Source organism: Rhagoletis zephyria, unplaced genomic scaffold, assembly GCF_001687245.7.
Source record: "Rhagoletis zephyria isolate East Lansing unplaced genomic scaffold, Rhagoletis_zephyria_1.1 Rzeph_scaffold_00202, whole genome shotgun sequence".
In the NCBI taxonomy this organism is placed as follows: domain Eukaryota; kingdom Metazoa; phylum Arthropoda; class Insecta; order Diptera; family Tephritidae; genus Rhagoletis; species Rhagoletis zephyria.
In genome coordinates this window covers 117,413-144,479 of record NW_016157286.1, presented here as the reverse complement: position 1 = coordinate 144,479, position 27,067 = coordinate 117,413, and the positions used below count along the sequence as shown (strand labels likewise).

Below are 27,067 nucleotides of genomic sequence, written 5' to 3'. Positions count from 1 at the left end.
CGGGACTACAGACAAAAAAATTAAAAAGACGAATGCTAGTTGTGAACGTGCTCGCCCAAAAATTCGTCGTGCATGGTTGTATCACAGCGCAGGGCAGTGCGCCGGAGTGACGAAAGGAGCCACAGTAGCATGCTGAAATTACTCGCATATATATACACGAGATTTGGAAGTTTTTATCCAGACGTCCAATCGACATATTTGAGGTATCGTTGGAAAGGTCTTGCAGAGTGTCTCCAGAAAATGTATTCAAGTTTCATAAACGATTATCCGAATTCTTAAAAATTAGGCTAAAGTATTGCGAAACAAAAAAAGTTCTTTTACTTTTGCCGGTTTAAGGGGGTATGAGGGTACACCCAACATACTTAGTGTTATTCTATAGGTCCTTTCCAACGATACCTTATATTCTGAGTTCCGGCTACTAGTTGGAAAGATATAGAGCTAAATTGATGTTGGTTCGTGTCTCTACTACGAGATGCTTTGCGATGTGTATAGCGTCTGTACGTACCACCATTTAATTTTTTCAAACTTTCAGGAATTGAAGTACCAAAAAAAACTAGGAAGGTTTTGTTCCAGGATGTTTCGGTTCGTATGCCTTTGTGGGCGTGGCCGGTGCCTGAAGTTCGAAAAAAGGCAGTTTTTTAAACTACCACTGAGGTCGCACTACTCATTCCATACCATTCATGTGGATATCAGTAGAAGGGCCTTAAAACAAGCTATCTAAAGCTGTCTTTTGCGTTTATGAAATATAAATTTGTCATAACGTTATCGCCTAAAAAACTGCATACTCAACTTTTTTCTAGAGAGCGTAAATAAAAAGTGCAATATTTGAATGAAATTTTGCAGAATTTTCTTTAATTTGCACAAGGTTTGGAACTCTGATTTTTGGGTTTTTTGTTGTAGAATTAACCATATTTTTATAAAAAATAAGCGAAAAATAAAATATTTAAAAAATAGTTGCCGGTATTGTAAAAAATTCGCTGTACCTAAACTTTATTGACTGACTGTAGCTGCTGTAACTTCTACCGCTTAGACTTTGTTGCTTTTTAGTCTGCGTTCAAACACGAAAACTCGAGTTTCTTATTATCGGCGATTTCTCTTTTGGTGTTGCCCTTTGCATTCACACACAGAAACTCTTTTGTACGCAATTGTTGTTGTCAGCTGTGAATTGCCAACTTGAATTACTCAGACGAACGAGAGCACAAAGCGTGTTTCCCGAGTACGGGCGACTCGGTACCCGTCCCATTTCCTCGTCGCTCTCTACCCTACAAGCTTCGAGTTTCCGCAACAAAAGTTTTCGTGTCTGAACGTCGACTTACCATTTTTCCTAATAAAATAATTATGGTACAGAGCTCAATAAAAATATTAAAATTCAGTGAGTTATTCGGAAGAGAAGTGTACACAATTTTGACAGTTAAAACTCATTCCTTCACTTCCTGAATCGCAAAATGAAGAATGTACACTGTAGGGTATTTTACTTGTATGTTTTTATACTTGCTTAAATTCTTGATTTTCAATTTATGGTTCTATGAATTTGTTTGTAGTTGAAGAGAAAATTTTTGATTATTAATAAATAAACTTTCAACATATAAAAAACTTAAAATTTAAACTAAATATATTTAGTTATTAAAATATCATATAAATGATATATTGGCGATCCTGCCAGGAGTCGAGTATATCTAGGGTATTTTACTTGTATGTTTTTATACTTGCTTAAATTCTTGATTTTCAATTTATGGTTCTATGAATTTGTTTGTAGTTGAAGAGAAAATTTTTGATTATTAATAAATAAACTTTCAACATATAAAAAACTTAAAATTTAAACTAAATATATTTAGTTATTAAAATATCATATAAATGATATATTGGCGATCCTGCCAGGAGTCGAGTATATCTAGGGTATTTTACTTGTATGTTTTTATACTTGCTTAAATTCTTGATTTTCAATTTATGGTTCTATGAATTTGTTTGTAGTTGAAGAGAAAATTTTTGATTATTAATAAATAAACTTTCAACATATAAAAAACTTAAAATTTAAACTAAATATATTTAGTTATTAAAATATCATATAAATGATATATACACAATTTTCAGTGTACACTTGAAAACTCACAGTTAGAGAATCCAGCCCCTGGTCTGATTTTATTAACCTTTCATCGATTTTTTTTTGTGGCCGTGCGTAATTGATTCAAATTTGAAAACGTTCGTCTTGATAACTAGCTTAAACTTTGTACACTTGCCGATTTATGAACACATTATACAAGTGTTTCTATCGATATATAATTGCGCCAGCGGAAAAATTGATTTCATAATTCTGGTTCTATTAGAGGCACACATTCAGCTCTGGTGTAATTTTCAAGAGAATGTTATAGAATGTATTACTTTAACGCTTTTTTCAAATATCAAACGGTAAAAAAGTTACGCGGAAAAACGGGAAAACTTAGTCAAATGTGAATAATCCAGAATCACTGATGTTTTGGGGTTACGGCGAGCGGGTATTGTTTCAGATCGGATAAAACACTACAGTAACTCTGATTATGACATATTTTCTTCTGAAAAATACCCGACAGATATAGCGATTTTGACCATATACCTACAAAACCGTGCATAATCACCAAACTCAAAAGTTCCTGATTGTGCAATAAAATAAGGTCAAATTTAAAAAATGAAACTTTAAAGACTTTATCATTTCTTCGGAAATATTATCAAAAAAGTCAACCTAATTAAAAGTAAATGCGTAGATCTTCTAAATCAAGTCGTCTTTTTAACCGACTTCTTTTTAATTTTATTTTTTATGTATGTTACCGCATAACTTTGGACCACGTCAACCGATTTCGATAATTCTAATCTGGTTAAGATTCCGATCAGTGGATCATGAGATATATATATGTATATATATATTTTTTTTTATATGAGAGTTGAAGTCGGTTTTTTTTGCTAAAAATTACTTGTTTACATATCAATTTTAAATATAATTGTTTAGAGGAAATAATGATTTTTTTTCAGTCCCGCTAATCCCGCGGATCCGCGGGATTGATGACCTCGATCCCTCAAGCTTGCGGGATATGGATTTTATGCGGGATTGGATTCCCTAGTCACTATTGAATAAAAACATAAATAGCATGATGAAAAAAAATTATTTCTGTTGACACCATCATTCATAAATACATGGAAAATAAGTTTGATTTTGTTTCTTTAACATACATATATATGTATTTAGCATTTTTTACATGTATGAGTAAGTAGATGATAGCGCATTATTATTGATCACACAATGCGACAGGGCTGTTAAAAAAACTACTGTAAGTGACTTTAGGGTCAAAGTGCAGGCATGGAATTTCAGGGATTTTAATTGAAAGTTCAAGCTTTAATTTAAGCCTAAGACCCTCTTCATATATGTCGTCTCGTCCTCGTCACATCATTTCAAAAATTTAAAAGCTTGGGACGAGCACGTATATTTCAACAGACGTCCGCACATTATGTGTCACCATCTCGTCTCTTCATTCGCTGTTAAAACGTAGCTCGTCAAACATTGTCGCTTTCAGCTCGTTATTTACGTTTTTGTGTTCATAAATTTAATTGAACTGCGTATATTTTAATAATTTCACGATAAAAAGAGTAAAAGAAGCGATTTAGCAGTAAAGTTCGCGTACTTAGTTGAAAACTATCCCTGCTTATACAATATCTAAAAATTCAGCAGCGTATTCTCAGAAAGATATTACCGAGAAAGCATGCTCCTCGATAGCATCAAAAACGTAATGGTCAGGTATGAAAAACGGCGCACATAAAAGGCTAGGATGTTTGGTAAATCCTCGTCTCCGCTGTATGATGATGATGAAGATGTGCAGAGTGCCTAAGTCGAAGGTTCCATTACCTTTTGTTTAATTGCATTAGGTACTCAAACTTCGCCAAAATCAATTTTTTCTGTTCAATAAATGAATATAAACGACCATCAGATCAAGGTGGAGGGATTGTATTTTCAAGGATAGAAGTCGAGAGTTATGTCTTAAGTGGAAGGTTCTATCCCCCTTTGCTTTTTTTTTGCTAGAGCTTTTCAAATATTGCAGAAAATTTGATTTTTTATACCTTGACCTCGTTTTCTCAAAATTTGGAGCTGATGAAAACTTTATACTTACGGATTCGTAATCAGCATAAAAAAGTATATCAAAAGTAGCTTTAACATTTTCCTCAGCAAAAGTTTTTTTAATTTTTGTTGGCCTGTGATATTGATTATTTCAACGCGTTTGTGGCGCGGGTTAATCTGGGTCAATGGACCATTTCAAGAAACTAAAAAAAAAAATGTATGGAAGCAAGGGCCACTCTAATGTACATATGTATGTACTGTGGTGGTCAAAAATGGATGAATGGTGTTTCGTTTTTAATATTTACAATGTTTTTCAAGCTAAAATTTATTGTAAAATATGGTTCATGGTTTTTATAAAAATATGGTTCATGCTTTTACAAAAACTGTATAAATCACACTTTCAAACTTTATACAGAATTTAGAAAAATTCCACAAATTTGTATCTATATTTCGAGCATTTTAGCCAGAATTTTCAGAAATTTTTCGGGTATGCAGTTAACAAGCTTATAAAATTTTAGTAAAATAAGTTTTGAGTGACCAAAAAATCGCATTGATTTTTAATAATTTTTTTTTTGTTGACAGCGTTCTGCACTTTTTTCCATATAAACATGAATTTCGTATGGAAGAATATGCGCAAGACAAAAAAAAATGAAAAAAGTCAACGCCAGTTTTCCTAAATTTCGCTAGTTAAATGAAAAAAAAAAAAATGTAAAAGCCGTCAGCAAAAAAAAAAATATTAAAAATCAACGCGATTTTTTAGCCGCTCAAAACTTGCACTTATAAGCTTGTTAACTGCATAAAAATTTGTGGATTTTTTATAAGTTCTGTATAGAGTTTGAAAGTGTGATTTACATATATAGTTTTTGTTACAAGCATGAACCATATTTTTATAAAATATCAAAAAAAAATTTATCTTGAAAAATATTGTACATATTAAAAACGCCATTTTTGACCGCCACAATTACAAAACTAAATACCGCAGAAATCATGCAGGAACCGGATTTTTCATTTCATTCTTTGTAAGTATGATATCTGAAAAACATACATACATACTCGTAAGTACTGAAAACATTAGTCGCTTGTAATGAGCAAATCGCCAAGCAAACGTTTGCGAATCATTCCTGCTAATTTTGCTCACCCAGCTGCTGCGCGTTTTATGCTTTTGTTTCCGTTTGTAGTCGCGCACAAAATTAGAACCAAACCCAATACAACTAGAATTTTCTTTGTTTGGGTTTCAATTGTGTTCTGCTTTATGTAATGAGTGAAACGAAACAAAACAATAAGATCCATTTCGTTTATTTTCGAACTCTGCATTCAAGCGCTTTTTCTCAAAATAGATTTTCAAGCCTTTCATTTGTCTTACGAGAGACTTTTCCTATCTTAGCCAGAACTGCCGTGTAAGCTGGCAAATTTACCATGGAGCAGGTATTCACAATACGCCAAACCCTGGAAAAGATCCGCGAGAAAAGTTAGTGTCGACACTTACTATCTATTTGTCAATTTCAAAGCCACTTTCGACAGCTATGTAAAGTAACGTTGAGCTATACCAACGGGGGGAGTGATTTCTTTAATCTAATGTTGGAGAAGATATTACTAGCGTTCACTCTTTGATGCGGAAATGCGAAAGGTAAAAATGATCGCACAAAAGCGTGAACAGTGTTGTTGCTTTGGCTGCAAAATTTCGAACAGTTCAGCCACAGCGCGGTCTCAAATATTCGTTGCGCTTCGTTCGTGCTGTCGCTTTAGTTGCTGAAGCGATGTAAGAACAGCACAGCGCAGTTTTCTCGCTCTTTGCATTTCAGTCAGAGTCACAGCTGTGGGTTTGTGCGAAACTAAAAGTGCGAAACGTTGCCATATGTTTGTTGTAAAAAACTGTCGAATATTTCACATTTTCGCACTTTCGCTCAAACGCACAAGTTTTGCCAGAAAAAGTTAACCCTAGTAATAAGAGCTGCAGAACTAAACCGTTCATTAAGAATTTACTACAAGAGCGTATGTCGATAACAACGACATCATCAGTAATCAAAACCACGTAGTCTGTTCTACCTTTTACAAGTTCGATAAGGAAGCACATCGAACGAGGACAAGAAGAAGTATCTCCAGTCCTAAAACCAACAGTCATCGCATTTCCGCCTCGGCACCCACGTCTCTGTTGACAGTTATAATTTCGAAAAAGTACAGGATTTCGTTTACTTGGGAGCCAGCATTAACATCGGTAATAACGTCAGCATCGAAAACCGACGTAGAATCACTCGTTGGAATGAAGACCAAAGCTCCAACTCTGTGAGTCTTCATCAGAGGGAGGGTGCGACCCCCACTGCGATGGAAAAATCAAGTGGAGAGAGACTTGGCTTCACTTGGCATTTCCAATTGGCGTCAGCTGGCACAGAAGATAAACGACGGGAGTGCTTTCTTCAACTCGGCTAAATTCGCTTCCGCGGTTACAGCACAGTTTAAAGATACATACATTTTTATATATATTAATGAAAGCGACGAAGCTTTCGGCATAGTCGAAGTTACCACTGTATTGACTTGTTTTATTATGACTCTGTAACGTTTACAAATAAAGTAAATGATTGCACAATATTATTATCGGGGGGAAAAATATTCAAAATTTGAAGTCGTATCCTGGGATGGGGTTTGCCGTTCTAGAAGGCGTTTGGTCTCCGAACAACAGCCCTTGGTTGGGAAAATACCGAATCTTTCCGGTGCGAAGATTGGACCCGAGATGTGCAGACCTACTCAACTAAAACTTCTCCCTCTCTGTTCAAACTTTGTCGAAACCGGACGCTTCCTGGTCCTACCGTTAGTTGAGCTTGACGGCAAAGGTTGATGGGCTAACCGATTTAGGCGGGGAAAAACAACAGGTATATAAAAAGGAACTCGGTACCAGGGTTGTTGCGAATATTCACATTCGCGGAGCTTCCGCATTAATTTTAACATTCGCATTCGCAATAATCAATGTAGAGCTTTTGGGAATGCGAATGTTGTGCAAGTGAAACGATAAAACGTATATCTGGAAAAACAAAATGACAAATTGTATCCAATATTTGATAAAAATGTCGTTAAACATATTATGGGTATTCATGGAAATGCGTAAATCGTAACCGCGTAAACCTCGCAAATAATTAGATTTTTCATACAAAATTAAGTAAGTTTACAAGGTTTACATGGTTACGAGGCATTTGCGTGTTTTGATGAAACGCCCTATTATTTCGTAAGCTGTATAACCGAGCTATCAATGGGCAGTCATACAAGTTTCAACTTCTACTTGACCTTTGAGGTACGTCAAGGACAACATAGTCCTTTTAATATTTTTTTTCTGTACTTTAAATACCTGCATTGGTTTCTTTTATTATTGTTTTTTTGGACCAATCTTAAGAAAAAAAACTACTAGACACAGAAGAAGAAAGTGTGCACTGTAATTCTTAACCAAGTTTTCGTGATTTGCCTTTGATGTTATATATATTCGTTTCAATCATTTCAAATGGGCCCCTTTGGAGAATTCATTTCGAACAAAAATTTTAAAAACAGTAATTTTTTTTACTTATCGGGCAATATTTTTTGATATGGATATACACTGGATCCTTGGCTAAAAACTTCTGTGGTAAAACTGTCCCCCTACGTCGCCCTTCTTTGCTATTTAAAGTCAAAGCGTAAGCTCGTTTAATAGGAATTTCCAGCAGAAATGATCAATGTCTGGCTATAAAGAGAATCGATGCTCAAATAATTAAAAAGTTATAGGTTGGCGTTTAATTAGCTAAGAATTACGAAACTTTCTGAGACCCTCATCATCCGTAATTCCAATAATTCAAATTCTTATAAAAAAACAGGGTATTTTTTTTTTTTAATAACAATATTTTGATCCGATTCGGCTTGCAGCCACGACTTTGAAAACAGAATATTGTTCAAAATTTTCAATCCTGGAAAATAATAACTTATTTTGCATATCCCCCTATTAAGCTCGCTATAAGCACAAATTTTTCAAACCAGTCGCAGAAGAAGGTTTTGAAAATGAATTACAAAAACTAAAATCGAAAATCGCGGATGAAGTTACAGATTCCCCAAACTCTGAAACAGCCAAAGGAATGAAAATGAAAAATTCTTTTTAAAAAGCTTTAGAAAAACCTGAGACATCTGGTTTGGCTTGCAAGCGCTGCATTCGCATCCGCGGATGTCTAAAATTCCACATTCGAAACATCCCTACTCGGTACGCGAGAACCAAAAATTCTTTGGGGAAATCGAAAGCGCAGCTAGGGTTGAAAATATTACTCATGAAACGAAGAGACTTTTTGCAGTCTCCTGAAGCGGAATGAGGGAGAGTGTAGTAATTCTAAACTTCACAATATATGTTTAGTACAAAGTCAAATCTTGAAATAGTCATTAAATCTTTTTCACCATATAAATCACTATGCACAGATGTTGTTTTTCAGGTCGTATTTCAGAAATCAGATCACCTTTTTGGCTTAATCAGATCTTCATTGCTTGCATTAGACTTTCCAGGAGACCAGCGCATCATATAAATTCCTAGGATTACAGGTCAATTATTTTAACATGGTTCCTTCTAAAGTCACCGAAAGGCTGATTGGCATGTATGTCAGGATAGATCACGACTTATTTTGCAGTACACAGCATTCCAAACCTATAAGGGTAGGTCTACCGATATAGCACTGCATAGGGTAGTTCGAAACGAGAACTGCTAGGTTGCTGCAGAGCTTCGGCCGAATGAGATGTGGCAACGCCACTTACCACAATTTAAGCTGGGAACTCCGCAAGGAAGAGTCTTCTTTGGATGTTAGAAGTTTAAAGGTTACTTAAAGCGTTCATTACGCGGAACGCAATGAACTCTTTAATAAACCAGGCACCCAAAGATAATCACCAATGGTCCGACAATGTAGAACTCAGAGTAATCAGGAGATCAATAAGTAAAAAACGTATAAAAAATAATAATAATGGTGGAGATAGTAAGTAAAAAACGTTAGCATAGAAGGGAAATGACTGGCGTGCTGTTTTGGACTCGGCCAAAATCGCTTAGGCGGTTACAGAAGAATACTTCAATTACAAATATAAAACACGATTTGAGAACGTACGATTTGCAGAACATGTCTGAATATTGTGAAATTTATTAAGGGCAGCAGTCTACCGGATATCCGAATCCGACTCTTATTTTTTACAGGATATCCGGAATCCGGTTATTCGGCAAAATCTCTATCCGGCACTTCCTAATTGTTATTTAAGAATTTTAAATACAAACTTAAAAAACCTAATATAACTCAATACTACGTGAATCAAAAAAAAAATTTCAAATTAAAGACATTTATTTTAATTTTAGGCGCCATATTGGATCGGCCTTTTTGTTTTTTGTTATTTTGATTTAAAAGATTCGAATTTGGCGACCCCAAAAACTCTTAAATAATAAGCCATTCTTATTATTATTATTATTATTAACAAAATTATGCCGTTTAAGATTTAAGGTTAAAATATTTAATTATTTTCAATATTTAAATAAAATTTAAATTTTCAATATTCAATATTTAAATATTTTCAAATAAAATACAATTATTTTAATTTTAGGCGCCATATTGGATCGGCCTTATTAACAAAATTATTGCGTTTAAGATTTAAGGTTAAAATATTTAATTATTTTCAATATTTAAATAAAATTTTAATTTTCAATATTCAATATTTAAATATTTTCAAATTAAAGACATTTATTTTAATTTTAGGCGCCACATTGGATCGGCCTTTTTGTTTTTTGTTATTTTTATTTAAAAGATTCGAATTTGGCGACTCCAAAAACTCTTAAATAATAAGCCATTCTTATTATTATTATTATTATTAACAAAATTATGCCGTTTAAGATTTAAGGTTAAAATATTTAATTATTTTCAATATTTAAATAAAATTTAAATTTTCAATATTCAATATTTAAATATTTTCAAATAAAATACAATTATTTTAATTTTAGGCGCCATATTGGATCGGCCTTATTAACAAAATTATTGCGTTTAAGATTTAAGGTTAAAATATTTAATTATTTTCAATATTTAAATAAAATTTTAATTTTCAATATTCAATATTTAAATATTTTCAAATTAAAGACATTTATTTTAATTTTAGGCGCCACATTGGATCGGCCTTTTTGTTTTTTGTTATTTTTATTTAAAAGATTCGAATTTGGCGACTCCAAAAACTCTTAAATAATAAGCCATTCTTATTATTATTATTATTATTAACAAAATTATTGCGTTGAAGATTTAAGGTTCCATATGGGCATTCCCATGGTGGCGCACGTGACAGTCGTACGATTTCAATGTGATACAAAAAAGGAATACCATTTGTTTTCTTTAACTTTTTTGGGCCATTGTATAGCACATAATTAGCTCTATATTTAACCGAAAAATTAAATCAATCGAACTGCTTGGTCCTGAAATATATTTATTTAAGTGTCGTTACGTGACAAAAAATGGAAGTTGATTTTTTCTTTTCTTACAAAATCGCAAAACTCTGCGAATTGTGGATGGCTATTTTCATGAAACTTATTTTAATATGATTTGGAGCAATTCTAGTTGTTTTTAGAGTTTTTTGAATTAATGCAAATTGTTTCAATTCTCTTTTACAACCCCAAGTGTGAAACGTGACGTGACGTGGCGTCACGTGACATAAATTTCCATCGTTATATTTTTGTTAATATTGCTTTTAAATGAATTTTTAACGCAAATAAAACATGTATTTTATGTAGAATATACTTTATATTTTGACTTCAGCGCCAATTCAGGGTCAATTTATTAGAAATCTATGATTTATTATGTTTCAACCACATACGCCAAATTCGAACCAAATCGGACCATAAATACGGTTTTTCGAAATATCTCGACCTTGGCACCACCTAGGAACACCATTTTATGCAAACATGATTCTACTTACCTAGCCAGTATATATTTTAAAATGCAGACAAATCGGCACGTAAATACGTTAGATATAAAACTTTTATTTTTTTTGTCGTGGTGGACCTTCCGCTGGAAACACCCATATTGGATCGGCCATTTTGTTTTTGGTTATTTTGACTTCAGATTCGAATGCATCGACCTCAAAAACCCCCGGAAACCTAGATTTATGTGAATATACATTTTTTTTTTTAATTATGGACACAAAATGGGTATCAAATATCACTGTGTAACGCCCAGATCGAACTTAAATTATAGAGCAAAAACTTCTTAAGATTTCTGAATAGGGGACAAATGCCAACACTTGATGCTGGCATCGAAGAGCTCGTATAGCGTATGCATCGGCTCCTATGCAAAATATGGTCTGAGGAATGCAGGCCTGACAGCCGAAGTTTAAGTGTGCTCTCAGCCCAAACTATAAAAAAGGGTCATCCCATAATCAGCGCAACTATCGCTTAACCAGCCTTTTAAATTAAGCGGGCAATACCTTATTGAGCATATTGTGTGAAAAGTTAAATCGCACAGCCAAACTGCTTTGCTTTGTTCTTATCAGAGATGCCTTGTGGTCCAGTGGTGGCCAAAGACCTGAACAAGTTCTTAGGTGATTCCATCCGTTGCAGGTGTTGCACCTAACCGAAGTGGAGTCTTCTCCAGCATACACAGCAGAAGTAGGATTCTGGTCCGGGGTTTGATTCGACGCCAGCTTGTAGCAGAAGGATCGGGAGAAAACCCGCTGCGAGGTGTTACTCCAGGGACGAACAACGACAAGAAGATTTCGCCAATTTAAAAACATCGCCGAAATAACAGCCTTTAGTGGGAAAACCTCGAGTCATCCCGGCAAGTAGAACCAGCTGTCGTTAGAATGGAAATGTATTTTTTGTCTTGCAGCGGCACTATTAAGCAGTGCTTAAGTCGGTTTGTACATCAATCGTTGTCATCTAGCTAAATTAAAGATAGGCCGAGGTCACCAGCCGTTTCAACGGGTTGGCCCAGAGTAGGAGGAGTGATAACTGAGTAGGTTTCAGTGGGCGTGTGAACAGGTGGTTGGTGCCATGGGGGAAGCTTGACACGCCGTACGCTCGTTGGGGGATATCGGGGTCGAGTCTGGATAAGTAGATGTTCAGGCGGCTGCAATATTCTCACTTTTTGATGAGAAGCTGTTTTTCATGGCAGAAATACACTCGGACGCTTGCCATTGCCTGCCGAGGGACGACCGCTGTTAAGAAAAAACATTTTTTCTATATTTTTTGCGATGTTGCTTCGACCAGGGTTTGAACCCAGGCGTTGCGGAGTGGAAACGCGCACTGCTTACTACTACACCACAGCGGCCGACATTTTTGTTGGATATTCAAATTCTATTTGTCAGACCCTCCCTAGCTATTGTTAGGCCTGGCGAGCTGTTAAAACTAAAACAATCTGATGGAGGCGTCTTTGTTCATGCTGCAGAATGTGGAACGGCAATCTGCTTAAGCAATCGGTTTCGCTTATGATCATCTTCTAGGCTTCAGTGCCAAAGATCATGGTTACTACGTCACAGACATATCTTGCCGGACAGCAGGTGACAGGGAATATATATAAACTTCACATATTTCGAGCCCGGCGTCGCCTGACCAGACAGCTATGACCTGACCTGACATTTGGGGCGATGTACCTGGGATTGGTGTCTTCTTCGATGAGGCGATATTGGACAGTGTGATGTAGGATGACCAGTAGACGCTACCATTGTCTCGCTCGCGACCCTTACGGAGCACATTGTAGGATTATGTGACGTGGGAAGTTTTCGTTCCCAAGACAGTCGAGTCTACGTAACCGGAACGACACAGATTTATATCTGGCCAGGACTGTCACTCCAGCATCACTCCCCAAAAACTCTTTGGGGTATTTGTATGCTGTTAAAAAAACAACAACGTAGGGAGTTTTGTTGTTGCTCATGTGTGCTCCTCGGAGCCGCCCGGGCTCTTTGGGTACTGGTTCGCACCGGGACACCGAAATTGCGCATATGGAAACTGTGCATTTAGACATTATTTCGGTTTCAACTCATATGCATAATTTCGGGTTTCAACCGAAATTGTGCATGTATGCATTACTTCGGGCTTTTCATATGCATTATTTCGGTTTTCAACCGAAAGTGTGCATGTATGCATTACTTCGTTCTTCACATATGCATTATTTCGATTTTCAACCGAAACTGTGCATGTATGCATTACTTCGTTTTTCACATATGCATTATTTCGGGTTTGAACCGAAATTGTGCATGCATGCATTATTTAGGTTTTTGTTATGCATTATTTCAGTTTTCTAACGAAAGTGTGCATATGGATAATTTCGTTTTTTTTTCTACTATGAATTATGTACTTCTACTTAGTAAGGGTTATAATCCCTAAGCAAAAAAAATATTCCGCCCCCCTTTTCCGGCAACACAGAAAGGAGAATTCTACTTAGTAAGGGTTATAATCCCTAAGCGGGGCCGAAGGCCGCCTACGCAGAAAAAAGTTCTACGCAACAATGTTTCCCCCCTTTTTTCGGCAAGACAGAAAGGAGAATTCTACTTAGTAAGGGTTATAATCCCTAAGCGGGGCCGAAGGCCGCCTACGCAGAAAAAAGTTCTACGCAACAATGTTTCCCCCCTTTTTTCGGCAAGACAGAAAGGAGAATTCTACTTAGTAAGGGTTATAATCCCTAAGCGTGGCCGAAGGCCCCTTACGCAAAAAGAAGTTCTACGCAAAAATACTTCCGCGCCCCTTTTCCGGCAACACAGAAAGGAAAATTCTACTTTTTGAGTCGCAACTGTGCATGTAGGCATTATTTCGGTTTTGAGCCGAAACCGTGCATGTATGCATTACTTCGTTTTTCTTATATGCATTACTTCGGTTTTCAAACGAAAGTGTGCTTATGCATAATTTCGGTTTTTCTAATAAGCATTATTGCGGTTTTCAACCGAAACTGTGCATGTATGCATTATTTCGGTTTTTTTCATATGCATTATTTCATATGCACAATTTCAGGGTGCCGTTCGCACCAGCGGGTTGCGCGAGTTGGTGGCCGTATAGGCAAATGATGCCGTATGGATTGAGCATTTTGAATCCGAAAACTTTTTAGTCCACACCCGGTGTGACCTAAGTGCGGAGCAGGTCCTTGGGTGACTCCTTCCGTTACAGATGTTGCATCTAACCGAAGTGAAGTTCGCACTGACGTAGGTTTATGGTTGGACTCAATGCGCGGGCAAAAAGAAAAACAAATACGCGAAAGTTATCCACCAAGATTTGGAAATTTAGCGTACAAATTGTTGTCAATGAGTTTTAATTTGAATGCTTAATTATATGTAATGTCATTAATATGCACCGTAAGTTAATGAATTAAAAATTTTAGTATAATTTTGACTATTATAGTTAATTCAATAAGGCAAACTGTATTAAATACTTACATTAACATATTACTTAGGTATAAGTGAGAAAATTTCGGTAGCGAAATTTCATATTGCGTTATTTAAAATGTTTTATTATTGCCGAATAACAACTAGCAAGTAGATTTCCGATTTTCTATGGGAAAACAATGGGACACTTAGGCAAATATATGTTCGTTATAACCGTTGCAAAGAGACTTTAAAATCTAATGTCACTGATATAGCGTCCAATTATTTGATATTTTAATAATGAAAAGTATTTATTGGTATGATTTTCTTAAACATGTGTAATTAGAAAATATTTCGCTGTGATTCGTTCGTATCAATTTATGCTATGAAATTGTGTATCCATTATTTAGTTTGCTTCACGAAAATAAGCTTCTTGAATTGATCGTATATATTTTTTTCTAATTACACTTCGTTTCTTTATATAAACACTATAGAACTAGAACACTTACTGATCTATGCCTTTGATGAGTTCTGAATGCGGAGCGCTGACGAGTTAAAGACGCATGACGGACCTATTTAGTTGCCGTTTGCAAATAGAAAATGTTTTTATAATTTACCGGATGCTAGTAATATGAAAAGGAATATATAAAGCCTTCAAAAGAGGAAAAAAAAGCTTTTCATTTGGGTGAATTAGTTAGTAGTAGTAGTGGTAGTAGTAGCTCAAAGTTTTATATTTTCTCTACAGCACAGGTCATATATAAAAGAATTTATGAAAGCGTAATGTTTTTGTTTGATTTTATGTAAGAAGAGATATGTTCATATTAAATGCATGCCAGAAATACTAATTTCGTTTCATATTGATAGCCTTATTATTATTAGGATATTATTAAAGCATATTTTTATTATTTTTGGTATGCGCTTGTAGACAAGAAACTCTGGGGCACTCTATAAATAATGTCATATGCGATGCCGAATTTTGTTATTCAACTCTAGTAAAAAATTTTCATTAACTACATATATATGAGGAGAGACGAAGCAAAGGGGTATTAAAAACTTAACAAAAAAACTTAAACCTGGGGATGCATGGTATAGAAATATGATTTCGTCGTATGACGCCTTCTGTTTAAAAGAAATGAAATTTAACGATTTAAAGATACTACGTGATTCATTTAGAAGTTCCTTTTTCAACGAGGTTTGCAATGGGATATGGCCGTTCTTCTGGGTATGCACTTACAGTCGCTCGACTATACTAAATCTCGGCTCCTTCGTACCCGATCGCGTGCTGGGCAACGTGAGAAAACCATTTAATGGAGTCACTCCGACTTATGCGCATTTACGGGTCCACTATAGTCTGCAGCGAGAGCATGGTCACGGGTGTAGAAGTCAACGCTTGTGGGATCGCCATTCCACAGGGAGTGACCAAACGTGGAAAGGAGCTCGAGTTCAGTGTTGGATTTTTAATTTGAGTTAGATTCCGATTACTTTCGTTCAACCCGGTGAACGAGCATCTAGCCACAATCCGTATTAAAGTGAGATTCTTTACCATCTCGCTCACTTACGCGCACGCCCCGACAGAAGAGAAGGACGACGCGTACAAGGATCTCTGGCAGATTTCAATACCAGGGTAGGCAAGGAAGGGATATTTGGTCCCTCCGCAGGAAAATTTAGCCACTACGACGAAATGTCCGATGACGGACTGAGGTTGATCGACTTTGCCGGGGCCTGAAAGAGAATAGTATTCATCAATGACGTAAGTGACGGTTTTTCTGTTTTCAGACTTTTATTATATGCTGATGACTTAAAATATTCTTTGTGGTAAACAATGCTCCCGAAGCGGCAAGCCTTCAAGCAGAGTTAGATAAATTGATTCTTTGAATACAAAAGCCTCACCTCTCAATAAGTATAAAAACACCATCCATATTACTTTTCTAGAAGTTGGTAGCATTATGCATTACTATTATTATGACTACGTCGGGCAAACTCGCGCTACGACCTAAAAAGATCTATTGTGCTAAACTCTAATTGTAGTCACTCCAACCTTAGCCTATTTAAGAAATTAAGCACATTGCATGTAGAAGATAATGTTCCCCCAAGGTGTATCAGTCTGTGATTCATGATACGTGGGCAGTCACAAAGAATATGCTCTGAGGTTTCCTCCACCAGCCCACAAAACCTGCAGTCCGTCTATATAGAAAGCCCCATTTTGTTCAAATGATATCTTAACTTGCAGTGTCCTGTGAGTTCTAAGGCCCTTCCGGCTGAGTTCAAGGAGTCTTTCTGAGTTACTCCTGGAAGGAGTTATGAATTTCATAGATTGTCTCATTTCCTTTAAGCATTATGCATACTTCTTATTCTATTTATAATACAATACTTAAGTCTGTTCAAGAAATGAATGATCTTGGAGTCATATTTAATTCTAGTTTTTCTTTTAATATGCACATCCATTTCATTGTTTCTAAATCTTACTAGACTTTATGTTTTATTCGTCGAAGCAGACCAAATTTTGCAGACCTTTATTCTCTACATAAAACTACTCTCTCATTATTTGTTCGACCTAGACCGGAATATGGAGACCCTATTCCCAGCTTTTTTATACAGAGCTGGAATTTGCTCTCCGTTCTCTGAAATTCGTTGATCGTATACCTCCTAGCCATTAACGTTTGCCTCTTATTAGAATCCAACCTCTACAAACGAAAAGGACTATTGTTTCACTTTCTTTTGTTTCTAATTAAATTATGGGGACTCTCGACTGTCCGTCTCTGTTGCAAAATATTAAATTTTTTATACCAATGAGACCTGTAAGTCATTTCAATCCCTTCTATCCAGATAAAGTCAGGACTAGTTATGCAAGGAGTGCTCCTTTGTATCGTGCTCTCTTCGAATTCAACGAGATCTCGAATTCTGTCTGCCTTGATTTCTCATTATCCAAAGATTTTTTTTGTTATATTCTGCCTGTTGATATGTACATTATAGTATTTTGTTAATTTAATTGAAAATTCTAGCTTCAAGTGGTCAGTAAGAACTTTGTTCATTGACTTTATGGAATAAATAGTATGCAGTAATAGGTTCCAGCATAAAAATATTCATCTAGCCAGTACTGTTTGTTTCAAAATTGAAAAAAACGAGAAACCAAATCGATCATGTTCTTATAGAAAGAAGTCACGATTTCAGCTGCGTTTGGAAGAGACGACCTCTTTCGAACTCCACTTCGGTTAGGTGTTACACCTGTAACGGATGGAGTCACCAAAGAATCTCCTGAGACCTTAGGTCACACAGGGGGTGGAACACACGGTTTGTGGTCAAGCGTTACCGAACCATACACCTGCTCCACCGTAAACGGTGGAGAACGTAAATTCCGAAAGGAAGTCACCGCTGAAGCGGCTCGCCACATTCCGTCCGGACGCATCGAGGAAGTCCGCCCAAACTATCCAGCAGAAGCGGCTGTTGTCGCAAATGAGCGTTCTCTATATAAAGAAATGCGTATCCAGCCAAGAAAGGGAAGTATTATCGGCCCATAACTCTCTGTTCTCCAGTAATGAAGATGCGTGAGGCCCTGCAGCTAACGTGTTTCATGTGTCACCTGACTGCAGCGAAGGATTAGCATGGCTTCCGTAAATCGCACAGCACCGACATCGCACTTAATGCCATAAATACCTAGACAGGCCTCAACCGAAACCGCCCCGAGACAGAACATTCCTACTAGCGTTGGATATTTCAAAAGCGTTTGACACCGTCAGTCCACTCCCCGTTTCTGTTTAACTTCTACATCTCGAAGCTTCCCAAGCCACAGGAGGGAAATTCCCTGATATCATATGCAGGCGACTGTTGAGCTACCTTTCCGAACTTTTTCGATTCTTTACTGCACGGAACCTAACGCTCTCGTCATCGAATGCAACGGCGACCCTCTTCACAACTTCGACGGAGAAGATGAGACTTCAACTAGGCATTCAGGTCGTTAGCGCACCAATTCAGACGGTGAATAAACCGAAAATCTTAGGGGTTACCTTTGACAGCCTGCACTCCTTGTCCGCACACAAAACCGCAATCGTCAACAAAGTACAGAGCCGAAATAAGGTCCTCTAGTCGCTCGCCGGCCGGTTTTGAGCTATGCGCGCGTGGTTGGTCACTGGGGCCCGTTGGACGAAGCAACAGAGTTGTTAAAACCCCACTCCGCAAAGCGACAAGTTGCTTTCTTATGTCGCCTGACCATCATCTGTATTTAAAGGACCAAATTCTCCCTATAAGGGGACACAAAAAAATGCTCAGCAAACTATTTTTGGTAGGGTATTACAGATGTGAGCACTCGAACTGGCGCTTGCTTGAGGAGCCTCCACCGAGGCATATTTTTAAGTATAAGGACCGGTTCAGATGACAAACATACAAGCGATAAATTGCATTCAGAGAGTCCGTCACCACCTTCTGCGGCCCTCGGCCTTTGAATGCCGTGCTAGGAGCCCAATCTCCACCTGTTGCAGACTTCGAGATTCAACTGTAGTCGTCTAAGCAGATACCTATCCAGACTTGATCCTGATATACGTAACGATTGTTCAGCATGGGGAGATTCCGCACACGACACCAACCAAGTAAATTGTTACTTCACCGAACTTTTTTGCTTCTTCAATGCAAGGAGCCTAACCCTCTCCCCATCGAAATCAGCGGCAAACCCTTTCACCACCTGGGCGAAAGCGGACAGACTACAGCTGGGAATACACGTCGACGGGGAATCAATTCCAACTATGAACAACCCCAAAATAGTTACCTTCAACAGTTTGCTCTCTTTCTCGGCGCACACAACCGCATTTGTCAAAAGAGTATCGAGTCGCAACAAGTTTCTCAAGTCGCTAGCCAGCAGCACCTGGGGCTTAGTAGTGCCGCTACAACTGTACCTCCGCCCCACTATGAAGAGGTGAGAATAGTAATTCCGCGACTTAAAGCAACAAAGCTGCGGAAGGTGACGCTGATAGCCTGCCAGCTCTGCTATTGAAGTGCGGCGGCGAGCAGTTTATAACGTGCATGCGGTGGGGTGACATAAGATCTATGGCCATAGGGTCAATGTCCGTTTGAAATGATAACAATGTCAAATATCATATGGACACATTGCTAACGATAATGACATTACATATGTCCACTTACATTTCTGAAATGGTCATAAAGTCAATACTTTATTTTCTTGAATGGAGTAAATTATTTGGCTTGGCGCTGCCAAATGTTAATGGTACATTTCGGATTTTTTTTATTATTTTAGCTACCTGCTTGTCACAGTGAATTAGCACAAACCAGTTGTGTGCGATAATAGGTGCGTTTAAATTGTCAAATTTTAAAGAATCTGGAATTTTTGGAATTCGAGTATACAAATGGATTTCGGGCAAATAGTTAGTAGTATATACCAAAAATGAAAACCAAATTTATAGGAAAAAGGTTTTTCACAAAATAAGCTGTTTTATTGTCTCGACATAATCTATCCGATACTTTTCTTTATGTTTATATATATACAGTGTCATTTTTTCTGTATTTTTATTTTTGTTTTAAAGCGGATATAATTCCGTAAACACCAGAAGGGGGTGCGGTGTCTAATTCTCACTCAAAAAAGGTTCGTTTTATATTTGCAATTTATAAGTGCTTCTAATAAGAGGCATTTTTGTTAAATTCGGAGTTAGTATAGTTGAAGAATGCCTCGTGGCGGAGGTAGAACAAGGACGAGTGTTAGCTTACCGGGAACACGGGATGACAAGATAAATTGCAGCGCGCTTACATATATCGGTGTGAAGCGGTAATTACAAATTACTTCGACAAAAAATTTGGAATAAAGCGATGAGCTGGGAGAAAACCTACTGTATCCCCAAAGGAGATTCGTGCTATTAGACGTTTTGCAATTAATAATAATAATAATAGATTGGCGCTTACACGTATGTTAGTGTTTGGCCGAGATTCTCCTCCGATTTGTGGCATGCGCCTTGATGTTGTCACACAAAGCGGAGGGACCTACAGTTTTACGCCGACTCCGAACGGCGATTGTATTTTTATGAGAAGCTGTTTTTCATGGCAGAAATACACTCGGAGGTTTGCCATTGCCTGCCGAGGGACGACCGCTGTTAAGAAAAAACTTTTTTCTATATTTTTTTGCGATGTTGCTTTGACCAGGGCTTGAACCCAGGTGCTGTGGAGTGGAAACGCGCACTGCTTACCACTACACCACAGCGGCCGACAATTAACATACTAGCGTTTTGCAATTAACATACCATAAAATATTGTGGAATTTCTAAATTTATAAGTTGACGATAAGGTGTGTGAAGAACATTTTTAAAGCCAACGTAGACTTAGAATACACTTAACATGTACCTAAACCTCGGCATAAGGCAAATAGACTAAGCTTTGCGGAAAAGTATCAATTTTGGGACTAGCAATGGTTGTTGTTGTTGTAGCCCACAAAACAAGCTGTTTCGACGGGATCGGAATGAGGGAGGGGTTTTAGCTGAGTAGGATTGAATTGACGTGTAAAGGGGTTTTTAGTGTCGTGGGGAGAGTCTCCACTTGCCGGATATTCAGCTGTTGAGGTTGCTACAATATTCTGACCGTAGTTGAGTTATAAAAACTCGTGACAGTCGAAACACTGTGTCTGCGATAGGTGGTGATTGGGCCTCGATCACGGCATTCATAGGTCGACACTAGCGGTAGATGGTGACTGACTGCCTATGAATTCCGTTGATCACTCCTCGGTACGTCGTCGGGTTCAAATGTTATTTGAAGTAGTTCTGGACAACGTCCATATATTCGAAAAGATGCCTTCTGTCGTGCCTGGGCGAGGGCTCTTCTTCGAGCAAGGGCCTGTTGGGGTGCTCACGTCTGTGGTAAACCACCAAAAACTGCTTGCTGAGCATTTTGATATGCTCCCTTACTGGAAGCATTTGGTCCCCGCCATGGAGATGGTGCTCCGGAGATATCAGGAGGCATCCTGTCGTTCTCCGGAGGGCGGCGTTCTAACAAGTTTACAGATTCATCCACTGCGTCTAATATACATGCCATGTCTCTAACTGATATTCGGTCTCAGCATGTACCAATCAGGGCTGTAAATAGTATGTTTTTAATATTTTCTTCAAGGTGGCTCTTAGAGGGTTAAAAACTAAATTTGGCACATATACACCAACTCCTCTTTATTTTGATATGAGTTTCATGAATATCACTGGGGATAAAGTATCTCAAAAGTGTACCACAAAAATCATGTTTGCGTAATAATATATAAGACTAGCGGGCCCGGCGAACTTCGTCCCGCCGAAAACAAGTTTTGTTTTTTTATCATTTTGGTCCAAGAATTCATTGCGACTTTTAATGGCTCACCTATCCTCTCTGATTATGGTGTTTTGGCCGTCAGAAGGCTGCGTGTGATACTCATTTTTGAGTTCGCCCTACACGAATTCGCGTTGAATTCGCTCGAAACTGTTTCTTTACTCCGACGCTTTTCTGAGGGTCAAATCGCACGTCTAATTGCCAATCTTTGTGAAATGCAGCTACGTGAACCAATGTCTCATTTTCCGATCGGCGGCATAATAGTTTTCAAACACTGAAGGTACAATGTCGATGTATTCGAACTTTCCTCGAGATATCGAGCCGGTAAGAATTTACAAAACATTCTAAGCTAATCTACATAATTTTATACCATTGATACAATTTTGAAACTGGGAGCCATTTTGGTTGTACTACACGATCAAAATTAAAAAAAATCAAAACGTTCTTACACAAAATATTTATGTAAGTATGTATACGGAAAATCTATTTTTCCGGAAATTTCTATTTTTTCGGCAAATTTCTTCAAGTTTAACAAAATTTCTTCGGAAGAGGCAAGCCCAACAAAAAAGATAACTCAATAGGACGATCCGTTCTAGAATGACGCTTCGTCTTACAAAATCATTTTTTTAGATAGTTGGCAACTCTCTTCATAGTTATTACTTTTTGATAACAGAGCATTTGGATGTGTTCCTATCACTAAAGGCGATGCAGTATTTGACTTAAGATATATGGGGCATTTCACCTCAAGTGACCCAACTTTTGAAATCGATGTCTTCCGATCGGGATGAAATTTGCACCAAGGTTAGTCCTAGTAAATAGTAGTTATCACACAAAATTTCAGCGGGATCGGCCAAACAGACTCCGAGTTGGAGGGTCCAGAATTTTGACATTTTGGTCAAACAGTTTTTTTTCGGATCCATATTACTAATTACCTATTGTATTTAGAAAATTTTTTCAGGAATGTTTTCGATAGCTTTCCCTTCAGTCTATACAAAATTTTTTAATTTATTTTTTAATTAAATAAATTTTTTTAATTTTTTTTTAATAAAAAAATGATTTTAATGTTTTTATCAAAAAGGGGTAATATTTTTGTGTTTTTTTTTTGCTCAAAAGAAAGCTTAGGTATTTTTATTTAAGAGCTTTGTGGTCGCTTGGTGGGATGCGACTTGTTTATCTATCAAAATGAGCGAAAATGATGATAACTCGAAACAGCGGTTTTCTAATTTTTAATATATGACCTATTTTAATTTTTTTTTTTGGTATTATTGTGTAAGTGTTTCTGAAACCTGAAAATAAAGTTTATATGACAAAGTATATACAATTACCTTTCCAACGGTATATAACTTGCTTAACCATAGTTTCATACCCTCGATACTGCAAGTCCGGTAGTTAAGGATGATTAAGATTTTTCGTAGTCTAACACAGCAGGTATTCGATTTTGTGCATCCAAACACTTTCTTAATAGACTTGCAGAATTTTGAGATATAGATTTGCATACCTACTAGCACAATATTTAAAAAGTATGAAGAAGATGGGATTTCCCGGTAGTTAAGGATGATTAAGATTTTTCGTAGTCTAACACAGCAGGTATTCGATTTTGTGCATCCAAACACTTTCTTAATAGACTTGCAGAATTTTGAGATATAGATTTGCATACCTACTAGCACAATATTTAAAAAGTATGAAGAAGATGGGATTTCCCGGTAGTTAAGGATGATTAAGATTTTTCGTAGTCTAACACAGCAGGTATTCGATTTTGTGCATCCAAACACTTTCTTAATAGACTTGCAGAATTTTGAGATATAGATTTGCATACCTACTAGCACAATATTTAAAAAGTATGAAGAAGATGGGATTTCCCGGTAGTTAAGGATGATTAAGATTTTTCGGTGTACCTAACCAAAGCAGATTCGTCCAAATCCCCTAAGTAGCTATAATAAATCAGCTATAGTTTATGAAGGCAGTGTATGGTCATTCTGAAGACCAGTTTTTCAGAAACAGTATTAAAATAAAGACGTGTGTTATTTACATAATTAATATTTTCAATGGCTATGGCTCACAAAAAGGTTGAGCTTGATAAAGAAACTTTTGCTTCTTTTTGCTTTAATCCCTTCAACGAAAAAAAAAAAAAACACGTATCTTCAGATACACGGCGGCTTTCTGACGGCTTAATATCAAAATGCCCTACGCTATAAAAACGGATGCGAATTTGTGGATCGTGCAGGAAAGAGCTCAGCAAATTGAAGGAATTATCGACTTCGAAAAGTAATGAGCCTTGTGAAGACGTTATTCTAGATGGAGACGATAATGATTCTGAGAATGATGACCGAATTTCCGATGACGATGGTTCCAACTTTACTGAAGAAAATATGAGTTCAAGGGATGAGTGGCAAAACCAGTACCACAAGGATGCAGTAAAAGTCCTTGAGCAAATAAAAGAAAAGTACAAAACCTCAACTAGTAGAGCAGAACAAATTCAACTTCTCACGCTTGCTCCACCGACATGGAGTCGCGCAAAAAGAATGGCTGAGTTTGGAACATCTGAAAGAAAAGCCAGGATTGCTAAAAAATTAGTTGCAGAGAATGGCATACTCCCAAACGCAAAGAAAGGAAAACCTTTAGAGCTCTAGTGACTCAATTCAGCGCGATGATATGAGTCGCCTGATGCCAGGGATGAAAGACTGGGTGTCTGTACGAATTGACGGTAAGAAGGTTCAAATGCAGAAGAGGATAATTCTCTGTCACCTGAATGAGTTATTCGCGAGCTTTCAATCCGAACGCGAGGATATTAAAATTGGATTCACAAAATTTACCCAGCTCAGGCTTAAACATTGCCTTTCGAAGGAAGCAGCGGAACTCATACAGTATGCGTTTGCATTTATCATTAAAATGTGAAGCTTATGTTGAAGGAAATCAGCTTGAATTATTTAACAAATGATTCGCCGAAAGATTTAAACAGTTACCGTGATTGCCTTAAAATGACAATGTGTCCTAATGCATCAACTTCTTGCCATATGGGTGAATACTCAAATTGCCCAGGAACCACGTTTATCAAAGAGAATTTGATCAAGTCCTTTGACCGAGAATTTGTGGAGGAGGTCAAATTTGAATCTTGACTGCAGTCTGAAAATCGCACATTGAAAACATTGATCTTAAGTGTGGACGATTTTGTGGAAGACATGTGTACCGGATTGGTAAACTTGAGAACCCATGACTTTCTAGTCAAGGAGCAGTGGTCATTCTTCGAAAACTTGAACATACATTTGAAGGCAGGTGAATTCGTTATTTCATACGATTTCGCAGAGAACTATAAATATGTTATCCTGGATACAAGCATTCCATTTCAATAACGACCAACCATCTATATTCACAATAGTTATTTACTACATGAAAGATGGAAAACTGAAACATAAAAGTATGGCAATCATATCCGACGATTTGAAGCATGACGCCGTTGCTGTTTGCTCGTCAGCATTTTAAAAACAAAAATAGCTTCGCCAATCTTATGGCTCATGAAACAGATTTCGAAATACCAGCTGAGTGGCATTTTCATCCTACTGCTCATGGTAAAGGAGCATGTGATGGTATATGAGCAAATATCAAAAGAAATGCAGCGAAGTAAAGCCTTCAATGCTCTCATCAAGCTCGTATCTTAGATGCGATAGCTTTATTCCGGTAGCAAAGAATTATTGTAAAGAAACTGAAATAATTTTTAGTAGCAAAGATGATCATAAGAAAACTGTGAGATCACAGAAGAGCAGATTCGATGCTGCAGTGACAATCGATGGTACCGCTCAATATCATGCTTTCGATGCATGCGATGGAAGGCTCTAGTTAAATAAGTTTTCTTCCTCTACCCAATTGATTTCTTTCCAAAAGCGAAACTCGGAGTGAAATCAACAGCAGAACTCAGTAACCCTAAGAAACGATCGACGAAAAAGCCACAAAGAAAGGTGAAAAATAAAAAATTATAGTTTAAAAAACTAAAACCTCCCTATTATAATTCCCATTCGTACTGTCATCAGGTATGTAACTTGAGAATAGAAATCGCTGCATCTCTTAGGCGCATCAATATTACATAGTTACATCCCGAGTTAATAAAAGGAAGGTAATAAGGTGGATGGAAGGCTGGCTGTTAGAAAATTAACTATCTTGTATACTTTTTATGTATCTACTTATTAAATTACATATTAAATACTATTCTAAATAAATTTAAAAAAAGTTCAAAATTTTCACCAATTCTATAGAAAAACAGTTATTTTATTCCAGAGGTGTACATATTGTGGGTATTATAGTGTAGAGGGTATGAAACTTTAGTTGCTTGTTATATAGCGTTGGAAAGGTAATTGTATTGAATTCTTTATATAAGTTTTATTTTCAGGTTTCAGAAACACTTAGGTCATACATATATTAGAAATTAAAAATTAGAAAAAGCTGCTTCGAGTTACTAAATGCTCATTTTAATAGATAAACTAGTCGCATTCCACCAAGCGACCTCAAAACTCTTAAAGAAAAATACGTAAGCTTTTTTTTTGAGCAAGAAAAAAAAACAATCTTAATCATCCTTAACTACCGGGAAATCCCATCTTCTTCATACTTTTCAAATATTGTGCTAGTAGGTATGCAAATCTATTACACAAAATTCTGCAAGTCTTACGAAAGTGTTTGGATGCACAAAATTGAATACCTGCTGTGTTAGACTACGAAAAATCTTAATCATCCTTAACTACCGGACTTGCAGTATCGAGGGTATGAAACTATGGTTAGGCATGTTATATACCGTTGGAAAGCTAATTGTATATACTTTCTCATATTTATTTATTTATTTATTTATTGTATATTAAAATATTAATAATATATTAAAATAGGTCATATATTAAAAATTAAAAAACCGCTGTTTCGAGTTACTAGACGCTCATTTTGATAGATAAACAAGTCGCATCCCACTAAGTGACCACAAGGCTCTTACAGAAAAAGACCTAAGCTTCCTTTTGAGCACAAAAAAAAAAACAAAAAATATTACCCCTTTTTGAAAATAACATTAAAATTATTTTTTATTAAATAAAAATTAAAAAAAAAATGCATTTTAATTAAAAATAAATAAAATTTGTAAAGACTGTAGGGAAAGCTTTCGAAAACATTCCTGAAAAATTTTTCTAAATACTGTTACGATTATCCTCGAAACCTTGAGGGATTTCCCAAATATACTCGGGCTCGTATCGCTGGATTGTTAAATAAATGCTAACGATGACCAAATTGTAGTACAATTAACTTTATTGTACAACAAACAATTTACAATACTTGCTAATACAGTAAAAACACTTTACAATACTTGTTAAAGCAATAACAACGCTTTACTACTTGTTAACACAATTAAACTTATAGCTTGCTTATTCGCAACTC

The 27,067-nt window shown here is 36.7% G+C and overlaps 1 protein-coding gene across 6 annotated transcripts in view; it reads right to left on the bottom strand.

The window, feature by feature from the left end:
- Nucleotides 1–27,067, bottom strand: part of Wnk (Wnk kinase) — a 202,527-nt gene that overhangs the window by 81,335 nt on the left and 94,125 nt on the right. For 4 of the 6 annotated variants that reach the window (XM_017609208.1, XM_017609210.1, XM_017609209.1 and 1 more), the window contains one exon: nt 14,890–14,952. The exons of the other annotated variants lie outside the window; for them this stretch is intronic. In XM_017609208.1, coding sequence (XP_017464697.1) covers nt 14,890–14,952 — 63 coding nt within the window. The remainder of the gene's footprint in view (nt 1–14,889; nt 14,953–27,067) is intronic. 6 annotated transcript variants of the gene reach the window in all.